This window comes from Rhamphochromis longiceps, linkage group LG6 (genome assembly GCF_057381845.1).
Source record: "Rhamphochromis longiceps isolate RC_006_pf linkage group LG6, R_longiceps_female_GT1.1, whole genome shotgun sequence".
Classification (NCBI taxonomy): Eukaryota; Metazoa; Chordata; class Actinopteri; order Cichliformes; family Cichlidae; genus Rhamphochromis; species Rhamphochromis longiceps.
This window is the reverse complement of record NC_140562.1, coordinates 10285309-10298068: the sequence shown is the minus strand read 5'-3', so window position 1 is coordinate 10298068 and position 12760 is coordinate 10285309. Positions and strand designations below refer to the sequence as shown.

Sequence of the window (12760 nt, the reverse complement as noted above, 5' to 3'; positions counted from 1 at the left end):
AGACACGGAGAAGCTGCATTCAGCTTTTATGCTCCTTATATCTGGAACAAACTCCCAGAAAGCCTCAGATCAGCTGAAACACTCAGTTTATTTAAATCCAGGTTGAAGACTCACCTGTTCTCAGCTGCATTTGAATAAAGCACCAAATCCACACTTTTAAGCTTAAATTTCAAAACTTACATTTAACTACTGATTTTATCTATTGTTCTGATTTTATCTGTTTTGATTTTATATACTGTTTTGTTTGTTGTTAGTTAGTTAGTTTGTTTGCTTGTTTTAATCAATTTTAAAGCGTGCTTTTTATTTGTCTTTGTTTCTAATGTCTCTGTAAAGCACTTTGAATCACCTTGTTGTTGAATTGTGCTATACAAATAAACTTGCCTTGCCTTGCCTTCAAGCTCGGGTCCTCTACCAGAGGCCTGGGAGCTTGAGGGTCCTGCGCAGTATCTTAGCTGTTCCCAGGACTGCGCTCTTCTGGACAGAGATCTCCGATGTTGTTCCCGGGATCTGTTGGAGCCACTCGCCTAGCTTGGGAGTCACCGCACCACTGTTACCTTCACCCTCCACATCCTCTCGAGCTCTTCTCTGAGCCCTTGGTATTTCTTCAGCTTCTCGTGTTCCTTCTTCCTGATATTGCTGTCATTCGGAACCGCTACATCGATCACTACGGCCGTCTTCTTCTGTTTGTCTACCACCACTATGTCCGGTTGGTTAGCCACCACCATTTTGTCCGTCTGTATCTGGAAGTCCCACAGGATCTTAGCTCGGTCATTCTCCACCACCCTTGGGGGCATCTCCCATTTTGACCTCGGGACTTCCAGGTTATACTCGGCACAGATGTTCCTGTACACTATGCCACTTGGTTATGGCGTTCCATGTATGCCTTGCCTGCTAGCATCTTGCACCCTGCTGTTATGTGCTGGATTGTCTCTGGGGCATCTTTACACAGCCTGCACCTGGGGTCTTGCCTGGTGTGATAGACCCCAGCGTCTATGGATCTTGTACTCAGAGCTTGTTCTTGTGCTGCCATGATTAGTGCCTCTGTGCTGTCTTTCAGTCGAGCTTTGTCCAGCCACTGGTAGGATTTCTGGATATCAGCCACCTCCTCTATCTGCCGGTGGTACATACCGTGCAGGGGCCTGTCCTTCCATGATGGTTCCTCGTCTCCAACATCCACAATGATGGCGAAACAACTAGTAGCTCAGTGTAAATGACTGTTCAGCACAGAAATGAAGCCCAACAATCATGTTTTACAGTCCCGTGGTCTCAGCCTCAGATACTCAACTAATCAAAGTGATGTCATGACAAAAATGAATGACCAACAGAACATTTTTCTCCTTCATTTCTGTCAAACAATGCTATATGTAACGTGTCTCGCGGTTAGTATCATGGTTGCTAGGCAACCTGAACAGCGCGACGATGCGTATACCGTCCCATTTCACAAGCCTCTCACTTCCGCACTTCTCGTACTTATAGTACGCACCATACGTAGTACGTGTAGTGCGCGTACTTCAAGCGTGCAGTCTCTTAATTGGGACACAGCCTTACTTTGTCTGTTGTTTTGATCTCCATCTTGCTCTGTGCGTCATTTGTTTAGAGCCTGCAGTGTTTGTATCCATGAGTATCTGCCAGTTAAGTTGGATTAAGTTATTTTTAATTTCCAGCAATGAAGCTGTTGTTCAGTCCAGCCTGATAATCTTACATTTGAGTCCTGACCTAACTGCCAGCCACACACAACACTTCATGACATTTAAAGCTTCCTTTCTATGTAACCTCAATATAACTATATATATCGGATGATGATATAAAAACGTCTAACGTTTCATTTTACGCTATCGTTTATTTCGTGGTGTCGCAAAATAAACTCTTTGCAGCAATATTTTTTCATCGTTTTCATGGTCACTGTAGTGGCTATATTAATTTCTTAAGGTTCTCTCTTTCTCTTACATTTAATATAACCACATTACAGACGGACAAGCACCTGTTTTTATGCGTTGTAGTTAGCAACAATGACGGTAACACCATTGCGTGTCCGCTTGTTTATGTTCCATATAAACCTTTCACAATAAAGCTCAAGATCCTGTTGAGACTTTTCAAAATAAACTGAATCACGTGAAAGAGCAGATTGGATGAGAATTAAAAAAGAGCCGCCAGGTGCTAAAAAATAAACCTTAGACTCAAACGCTAGAACAGGCTTTTCCCCGCAGAACGCTGTGCAATAAATACTCACAAAAAAAAAAAAAAAAAAAAACGTTATAAAACTTTTGTCTAAAAATGTATCGTTTCATGCATTGGTTAAAACACTCGGCTCCAGCTACATGACGCGCAGCTGGAAGCACTTCCCGCAAGACGAGCTGCACGAGATGCACAGAATTTACAGAAAATGTTACATTTTTGTGATTTATATCGTTATCGGGACGATAGAATTCTTATATCGGGATATGAGATTTTGGTCATATCGCACAGCCCTACTTCATGACATTTAAAGCTTCCTTTCTATGTAACCTCAATATTCCCATCAGTTTCCCCCTAAATATTTTATTATACAAGTTGTACTGATGAAAATACACAACAGATCATATTTTTTCTTTCTTATGATTTGCTTTGAGAATGAGCTGGCTATTCACAGTGAAAATCTTGTCCAACAGGTACAGCTGGGTCTTCCAGCATTTGGGTTGTACGTGAAGGAGAGGATCTTTCACTTTATAATCTTTTCACTGTGTCTGGAAACACAAAGTTCTTCTGCAAGGAAAAATGTGAGCGAGCAGAAAACATCCTCATTAAAACAGATGAAACCACAGCTCAGAGCGGCAGATACAGCATTAAATACAAAGATGCAGCTTCAGGAAGAGGAAGCCTGACTTTTACCATCACAAATATGAGAAAGTCTGACTCAGGAATGTACCGGTTTGGTTTGGGTAAATCTTCAGCTCCAGATTCATACTCAGACTTTGAGGTCAGAGTTTCAAATGGTGAGTTTCTACTAAAAGTTACTAAAGTCAAAATTGGGAAACCAATCACCTACTCTCATACCTCCATAAACTCTCAGGCCAAATACAGTCCTATTTAAACTCAGTCACTTTATGTATTTATTATATAATTCATGGATGTTCATCTATTTAACAGAAATTGCTAAAAACTCTAGACTCTCCCGTGCACAGAGTGAGGGAGAAGAAATCTCATTTCCATGTGCCACTGCTGTCCAGGCACAGAGGAAGTTCCTTTGTAAGAATCCATGTGAGAAAGAAGGAAATATCTTCATTGACACAACTAATGACAAAGTTCAGAATGGCAGGTACAGCATTGAATACACAAAAGGATCTGGGTTTGAACTTCTAGCAACCATCAGACATCTGACCAAGTCTGACACGGGACAGTACAGGTGTGGTTACGGGGACCCTTTATCTCCTGATTCATATGACACTGACGATATTTTGGTTGTAGATGGTAAGTTTCTTTTCAGAATAATAACAATTCTTGATATGTTCATCCTATAGCTTGTTGTTAAAATCTTGCAAATTAGGGATTAGATTAAAATTCATAGTAAAAGATGCCAGTCTTTCTACAATTCTCTCTGTTTTGTCCTTTTTCTGCCCGTCCTTTCCAGCACTGTAGCAATCAGAATTATTGTTTGAAGACCAGGAAAAATGCCCAACAGATTTATTTTACCAAGTGGACCATCCTGGCTTTTGATATACTGGTAGATGGTCAGGTGGCCAGGAGAGGAAAGAGGTGCAGTGCTTTCCCTGCACCTGTAAATTGTTATTATAATTTTTTAATTATGATTAAAATAATCCCACTATTGTCCTCTCTCACGTATTCACAGACATTTGGGACATTATTGGACACAATATTCATTGTAATTGGGTCTTTTTCAGTTACGTTGTTAAATATATATGCCCCCCTGGAAGCGATATTTATTTCTTTAAGAAAATTATAGACATGATGGTTACAGAGACAGTAGGTTTTCTAATTGGTGGAGGAGATTTAAATATACATCTATAACCAAAGCTAGATATTTCCAATAGAAAAGCACAGAATACCAAAACATTAATTAAGAATATAAATACATTGATGAAGGAGGTGGGACTAATTGATATATGGAGAAACTTGCATTATACCTATTTTTCCTCACCGCACTTGTTATACACAAGAATAAATTATTTTATTACCTTTGGGGAAAATAAAGATAGAATAAACACTTGTGAAATTGGAGCAATAGACTTAAGCGACCATGCACCAGTATACCTGTCCATTGATTTAAACCTGCAACCAAAACTCAATAATTGGAAATTAAATTCAAGCTTACTGAATGATCCACACTTCAAAGAACAAATTAAGAAAGAGATTCACTTCTATATGGAAACGAATGATAATGGTGAGGTGTCTCCTCCTATTCTGTGGGATACTTTAAAAGCTGTCCTGAGAGGGAAAATTATAGCAATATAAGCAATTATAAAAAAAAGATGAGAAATAAAAAATTAGAAGAGCTGCAAAATAAGTTAGAAGAATTAGAGAAAAGGCATAAAAGAAAAACAACACAGGATATATTGGAGGAAATCATCAAAACAAGAAATGAAATAAATGATTTGACTACATATGAAATTAAAAAAAAATTTATGTTTCTTAAACAAAGGTATTACGAGGGAGGATCTAAAGCAATGAATGTTTTAGCCTGGAAACTAAAAAAGTAAATAGCAGATAATACAGTTCACAAAATTAAACATCCAGTGACAAAATTAATAAAAAATAAACTAGGAGAAGTTCAGAGTGCATTTGAAACATTTTATAAGACTCTTTATGCTAATAAGACAGAGAGTAGTATAGTTGAAATGAACAGTTTTTTAGACTCTCTCGATTTACCAGTACTGAATGAAGAACAGAATAAAACTTCGATTGAAGATATAACAGAAAAGGAACTAAGAAGAGCAATAAGGAGCTAAAAGAAGAATTAATACCAGTGATGCTTCTCACACTGAATTGGGTCTTAAAGAAGGCTCAAGTACCTTCTAGCTGGAAAGAAGCAATTATCTCTGCTATCCCAAAAGAAAACAAGATAAATTAGAATGTGCGTCATATAGACCAATATCTGTTCTTAATCCAGATTATAAGATGTTTACATTTATCATGGCTAGACGATTACAAAAGTTCTTATCTAGTCTAATTCATAATGATCAAACAGGTTTTATTCGAGAGCGCCAAATACAAGATAATGTACGGCGGACACTACAAATTATTAACCATATTCGACAGAATAAAGTAGAAGCAATGGTAATCAGTATCGATTCAGCATTCGATTCAGTTAATTGGAACTTTCTTTATGGAGTCTTGCATAGATTTGGCTTGCATGAAATAATAATTAAGACAATACAGGCACTTTATGATAACCCTACGGCAAGGATTAAAATTAATGGCTACCTATCAAATAGTATTAAGCTGCAAAGAGGAACAAGGCAGGGCTGTGCGTGCTCACCATTATTATTCACGTTATATCTGGAACCATTGGCTCACTATATAAGGCAAAACAAAGAAGTAGAAGATATTAATATCCATGAGAAGGAGCATAAATTAGCCTGCTATGCAGATGATATTTTAATATTTTTGGGTCAACCATCAAACTCTCTACCTAAATTAATGCAGTTATTTGAATACTTTGGTCGACTATCAGGATATAAAGTTAATATGAGTAAAACACAATTGCTTAAGTACAACTATATTCCATCAGAAGAAATTAAAAATAAGTACCAATTAGCATTAAAAAACGCAGGCCATTTTTTGATTTTGACGGTGTTAACTACTAGAAGACTATAGGAAATATTAGTTATATTAATGGAAACAAAAACACACTCCTTACATGCCTTTTGTATTTTTTTTCTGTTTTGCTTCCTTTTCTATTTTTCTTTCTTTTTTTTCTTTTTTCTTTTTTTCTTCTTTCATTACTTTTGTATGGATATTTTAGTTGTTTAAATACAGAAAAAAGAAAAATGCATGTAGTGACAAATTGTTGAAGTTGATGGTATTGTACAGTGATAACTAAATGTCAATTTAAAAAAAAGTAATTGGGTCTTTTTCAGTTTAAACCTTTTGCAAACATATATGAGATTCTTGACGGGTTCCAGTCTCACTTTAAAGAACAGTATTATGCTGTATTCTGTCTTGTTCTCTATGAAACATGTTTAAATGGAATCTTAGAAATTGAATTCAGATCTATGAAAGTGAATATAAATAAGTCTGCTTTCTGATTTTTCTATAATGGGCTCTGTGTTACAGTGGTGACTTACACTTCTACTCAGGTCTGCGCCTTCAAAGGATCAACAGCAGAAATACACTCCAAATTCAGATACCTATCGACTATAAATGACATAAAGACAAGAATCCAGAAAATGTTCTGGTTTACTACAGTCAAAGATAATGAGCCTGTGGACCTGAAAACAGATCCAGAGTATTCAGGTCGAGTTCAGTATCAGTGTGAAAACAACGACTGCACTCTGAGAATCTCAGACCTGAGAGAGAGCGACTCAGCTGAGTACAAGTTCATGCTCATAACAAACGATCCAGGAGGGAAATATACTGGATCACCTGGAGTCACTTTGACTGTTACAGGTAAAAAATATTTGACTGGAATTGACTTTAAACATTTCCATGTGTATCTGTGCAGATGTTGAGATATTTCTGATATAATGTCATTGTTTTTTTTACTCCCAGATCCACAGCTCCAGGTACATGTGAGGAGATCAACAGTAAACTCTTATTCTAACTGGACAGAGCTGACATGTCACAACAACTGTCAGCTACCCGATCAATCTTCCTACATCTGGTACAGGAATGGACACAAACTTTCATCAGACGAACAATATTTACAGCTGAACACATTTGATACTGTAGACAGTCTTTACTGTGCTGTGAAAGGATATGAGCGATTCCCTTCTCCAACAGTGTGTGAGTTCACTACTTTTTGTTTTATTAAAGGAATTATATTAAATTTTTCTTTATTTACGTGAATGTGTTTGTATGCTACTTTAGTCAAAATCCTTTCTTTTAGGGGGTTTACAATGTTTTCTTTTTAGAATATAAATTTTTTTAATTTGTTTTTTTATGACCATGTCGTCATTCTTATGTTTCCTCCTCCAGATGCTCCAAAGCTTCCCTCTGTGTCAGTGAGTCCCTCTGCTGAGATAGTGGAGGGCAGTTCAGTCACTCTGACCTGTAGCAGTGATGCTAACCCAGCAGCTAGTTACACCTGGTACAAGGAGGATGTCATCAGCCCTCTCAGGTACCAAAACCAACATGTTTTCAGATCCATCCGGCCTTCTCAATCTGGAAAGTATTACTGTACAGCTGATAATGGCCTGGGACAAAAGAGATCTGAAAGCAGAACTATTGATGTGAAATGTGAGTAAAATACATTTATAAGCTTTAAATTCTTTGTTCTCAGTTGAACAGTTAACATCAACTTTAGAGATAAGACTTAATTCATCATCATGAAGAGTGAAAACAGATTTACTGCACAATCATGTCTGTTTATTAAAATATAAGGAAGTTTGACAAAGAAATAGGAAGGTTTCTACATATTATTATTTTATAATTTTTGTTGTGAGAAGCCTGCAAAGACTTGAGTATATTTATAACCAACCATGTTGTCATTCTTATGTTTCCTCCTCCAGATGCTCCAAAGCTTCCCTCTGTGTCAGTGAGTCCCTCTGCTGAGATAGTGGAGGGCAGTTCAGTCACTCTGACCTGTAGCAGTGATGCTAACCCAGCAGCTAACTACACCTGGTACAAGGAGGATGTCATCAACCCTCTCAGTTACCAAAACCAACATGTTTTCAGCTCCATCCTGCCCTCTGACTCTGGAAAGTATTACTGTACAGCTGATAATGACCTGGGACAAAAGAGATCTGAAAGCAGAAACATTGATGTGAAATGTGAGTAAAATACATTTATAAGCTTTAAGTTCTTTGATCTCAATTGAACAGTTAACATCAACTTTAGAGATAAGAGTTAATTCATTATCATGAAGAGTGAAAACAGATTTACTGCACAATCATGTCTGTTTATTACAATATAAGGAAGTTTGACAAGGAAATAAGTAAGGTTTCTGAATGTTACCTTTTATAATTTTTGTAGCGTTGTGAGAAGCCTGCAAAGACTTGAGTATATTTATAACCAACCATGTTGTCATTGTCCTTATTTCTCCTCCAGATGCTCCAAAGCTTCCCTCTGTGTCAGTGAGTCCCTCTGCTGAGATAGTGGAGGGCAGTTCAGTCACTCTGACCTGTAGCAGTGATGCTAACCCAGCAGCTAACTACACCTGGTACAAGGAGGATGAAAATTTACCAAAAGCATTTGGACAGAACTTCACCGTCACCAAGTTCAGACCTGAACACAGTGGGCGTTATTACTGTGAAGCCCAGAACAAGCTGGGACGTCATAACTCCACCTTACAGCAGACCATTGTGCCAGGTAATCATTTATATTTACATACTGGATACACTCAGAAAGGAGTGCAGTCAAAAAGTCAGGCACAATCTACATTCATGCACTATGGCTAATTATTGGATGGCACTAGAATTTATAATAACAGATCACTGTCAAAATACCTCAGCACAGATAGAACTGTATTACTACCTAAATGTACACATGTACAAGTATTTATTTTGCCAAAATGTTTCCTCTTCAGTGTTGTATGGACTCATAGCGCTGCTACAGATAATTAAACCAGAGCTGATTTTAAAAACTTTGCTCTTTTGAATCTACACTAATCCATCATCATCTTTAAAAGCATATGTTTGTATGGTGTCTGTCCTGTGAGGGCCAAATATCTCAAAATAATCATTAATGAGTTCAGAAAACCAGGCCTGCAACTTGATTTACAAAGATAATTTAAATATATTAAAAATAAAATACTGGCTGCACCTGTAACTGTTCAACTTGCCTGTGTGGTTAAACAGAATATGGCAGGAGTCCCACTGTCTGCTGTCAAGGCTTTCCTTATTCATGTGCTAAAGAGTCCTAAGAATCAACATTGTAACTTATCTATCACGATGACAAGAACCATGTTTATTGCTAATGCTAGTCCTGTTTCCATGCAAAAAGCAGATTGTAACTGATCTCAGAATACTGAAAGCAGAGCCAGTGACATTTTAACCTCCTGTTAAAAACCAGGGATTTATCCATAATGCCCATGTGCACCCAGCCAGATAAAGCTGCAGGCGACTCAGCTTGAAGTGATTTTTAATCGAATGCAGACGAGGCTATGAAATTAAGATGTGCTACAGTTTTCAGTGGAATAAGGGGCGCGCCCAGTTAACCCTGTTTTCAGAGACAATAGCCAACTGCTGCCACTGTTTATTGTAGGCTTTTTAATTTACAGTATAAAGTGCATTTAGACAACTGAAATGAGACCTCTAAAAGTTGATTCTGTTCATCTGGACGTAGCGTTTTGTGGGGGAAACGTTTCGTCACTCATCCAGGTGACTTCTTCAGTCTCAGCTGACTGCAGGTTTCCCCAACCTTATAAACAGTACATTTGCATAATGACTGAAACCAGCCCACTGAAGGAACAATGGGCTGGGAGGTCAGTTCCTTAATCTTAATTATGTAAATTCTCATGACCATTCATCAGCAACCACTGACCAATATCAGCTTTTAGATGTCCCCCATTACTGATGTAAATCTTACAGTCTAAGAAGGCTAACCTGCCACTTTTCATATCCTCCCTTTTGAATTTGATGTGTCGGTCCACCGAGTTAATGTGATCCGTGAAATGTGGTACGTCCTGAGATTTGATTTTCACCCAGGTGTCATCCACATATCTGAACCAATGGCTTGGTGGTGTTCCAGGGTAGGATAGCAAAGCCCTCTTTTCCATTTCTTCCATGTACAAATTGGCCACGATGGGTGAAACTGGTGAGCCCATGGCACACCCATGTTTCTGCCTGTAGAACTGACCCTTGAAGACACACATGAAAACACAGTTCCAAAAGCAAACACACTTGGTCGATGCTGAGAGGGGTCCTGTTGCTGAGGTTGGTGTCATCCTGTAATCTCTTACAGACTACCTCCAACGCTTCCGGGACTGGGATGCAAGTGAAGAGAGATGTAACGTCGTAAGAGATCATGGTTTCATCTGCCTCCATAATGACATCTCTCACCTTCTCAACACAATCCAGGGTGTTCTGGATGTGATGTTCAGAGCTGCAAATCTTAATTTACATAATTAAGATTAAGGAACTGACCTCCCAGCCCAGTGTTCCTTCAGTGGGCTGGTTTCAGTCATTATGCAAATGTACTGTTTATAAGATTGGGGAAACCTGCAGTCAGCTGAGACTGAAGAAGTCACCTGGATGAGTGACGAAACGTTTCTCCCACAAAACGCTAAGTCAAGATTAACAGAATCAACTTTTGGAGATTTACTTTCCTGGGTGATTAAGAATGCATCAAGACGAAACTGACATGAGAGAAAATTTTTGATAAAACACTGTTTGAGATTAACAGAGTGAGGTCACGTTACTCTGCTGTGTTTAAATAGATTTCTATTTTTATTTTTCACTGGAGAAGAACTTGGCTTCTGTAGCCTAAAACTCCAACACTGTTCAGGCCATACACAGGTCGAACGTTATGGAATACTCAATTAACTATTAGTGCTTTACTTTGATCTTGATCAGGAGCAAAGAAGATAAAAGCTGCTGGAGTAACTGCTGCTGTTCTCCTGTCTGTCACATCCCTCCCTGTCTTCCTTTGGATTCGGTGAGCAGATCTGTCGCATTAAACTTTTACTTTTCAGTCATTGTGTTGTTCTTTTGTTCATTATCATTTCATTCCTCAGAAAAAAGAGGAATTCCAAGGAATCATCCAAGACTGAAGGCAGAGCAGACAACAAAGAACAGGTGAAACCAGAAATATAATTGCAGTAAAAAAAAATCATCATTCACCATTCTAATCTAAGATCATTTTTTTCTATGCAGTGTCTCTCTGATCAGGAGGAGCCACAGGAACAGGATGATCTTCAGTATGCCAGCATCCACTTCTCTAAAAACCAGGCAGATCCTCTCTACAGCAACAGCAGTTCAGCCCCACAGACACCTGGAGGAACAGAAAGTTACACTTAAAAACTGAAAACTATTTGAATGAAAGAGTCCAGGCAACTAATCAGTCTTCCTAGATTGTATCACATCATCTCAACAAGAATAAATGTAACAAAGTTGTTGAACTTCATGCAGATCATACATGATTTAATTACGCTCACCACAGAAACATAAAATCTTTATTTTATTTTTTCAAATTACAAGTTTGACTCTTGTTAATATAAAAACCACCTACTTTAACTTTTTTGAGTTTACTGTGTTACACTGCTGTTAAATCAAATTAAAAAGTACAGCCCTGTGGTGAGCAGCTCCTCACATAATACGATGAGCCTCGCTAGAAGATTCAAATTAAATATCTGGGAAATGCATTGCCTGCTTGAGCACTCTTCTTCTGTTTTTAAGCTTTTTTTTTCCACCATCATAATATAATTTCATGCTACATACTCAGAATCAACTAATTTGTGTCTATGAACCAAAAGCCATTGATGAAGAGGATCCATCCAGACTGCACCCTGCAGTCAACAAGATCTGGTCAACAAAGCCAAAATCCCCATTAGCAGAAAGAAGCTGCATCATGGGAGGTTTGGTCTGTTCACTCAGTGAGCGTCATAATTTAGCCAGCATGGTGGCTACTGGAGCTAGTTTCATTTTCACAAACCAAAATAATCTTTTGCTGCTCTTTTTCTTTCCTCATCACTTGTAGAAAAATACACGTATGTGATCAAACATGATTATCATAGTCTGTTTTCTGATGTTTGATATCCTGATGTATTATTATCATAATCACATTTATTTCAAACTGCACAAAGAAATTGACTTTTTAAAACGATTAACTTTTTTAACAAATCATTAAATAACACCTGATTTTTCAATAGCACTTCATTACTCTGATGTCTCACAGTGATATATATGGTTTATAAAACATTATTCTGCTACACCTCAACTTCTATGTGACTTTAATTTTCCATGGTGCTTCTTTTTTTTTTTGCATCAATAAAATTGTATAACATCAAGTTATGTCATGTTAATGCTGACTGGCTATTTGATATAACAGATCCAAACAGAGCACACTATCTGGATCTAGGTAAAATGGTGAAATGTGTTTGTTTTGAAAGAAAATTACAAAAATAACATTAAATTCCTTACAAAAAAATATAAATTATAGTGATTAACAGAAATATTCACAACAAATTCTCTGTAAAAACTCCCTTATGTATTGTCACAAACTGGGTCAAAGGGCAAAGAGAGAGTTCATAGGTACATCTTTAACTGAACTCTTTGTATCATGATAGTCCCATACAGTAGAAGACAAATTAGTAAAATCATTTAGCTACATTTATTTCTAAATTTACTGCTATATTTTGTGTTCTGTGCAAATGAACGCTGTCAAAACCACCAACACAAAGCACCAAAAAATGCCTTGAAACGTAAACAACATACATTATTAAAGTGACAGAACTTCAGGTTACAAAAAGACACAATCACTAATTAGTGAGATACACGAGTCTCACAATAAATCCACACATGTTGGGATTTATCATAAAGACAACACTAAATGCATTTGTACAGCTAGCTTTCTTCATAGACAAAAATAGACACGTGTTTGGATAAGAAAAAATAACTTCACCAAACATGGTGGAGGAATTATTATGGTATGTGTGGCTGCCAGTGTT

General features: G+C 37.5%; 1 protein-coding gene across 1 annotated transcript in view; it reads left to right on the top strand.

The window, feature by feature from the left end:
• LOC146667507 (cell adhesion molecule CEACAM5-like) overlaps positions 1–11248 on the top strand; it is a 104068-nt gene extending 92820 nt beyond the window's left edge. Inside the window, exons 9-14 of the mRNA XM_085408399.1 lie at positions 7132–7392; positions 7665–7925; positions 8203–8463; positions 10668–10749; positions 10829–10889; positions 10968–11248. Coding sequence (XP_085264525.1) covers positions 7132–7392; positions 7665–7925; positions 8203–8463; positions 10668–10749; positions 10829–10889; positions 10968–11111 — 1070 coding nt within the window. The 3' untranslated portion in view covers positions 11112–11248. The remainder of the gene's footprint in view (positions 1–7131; positions 7393–7664; positions 7926–8202; positions 8464–10667; positions 10750–10828; positions 10890–10967) is intronic.
• Positions 11249–12760: the final 1512 nt, after the last annotated feature.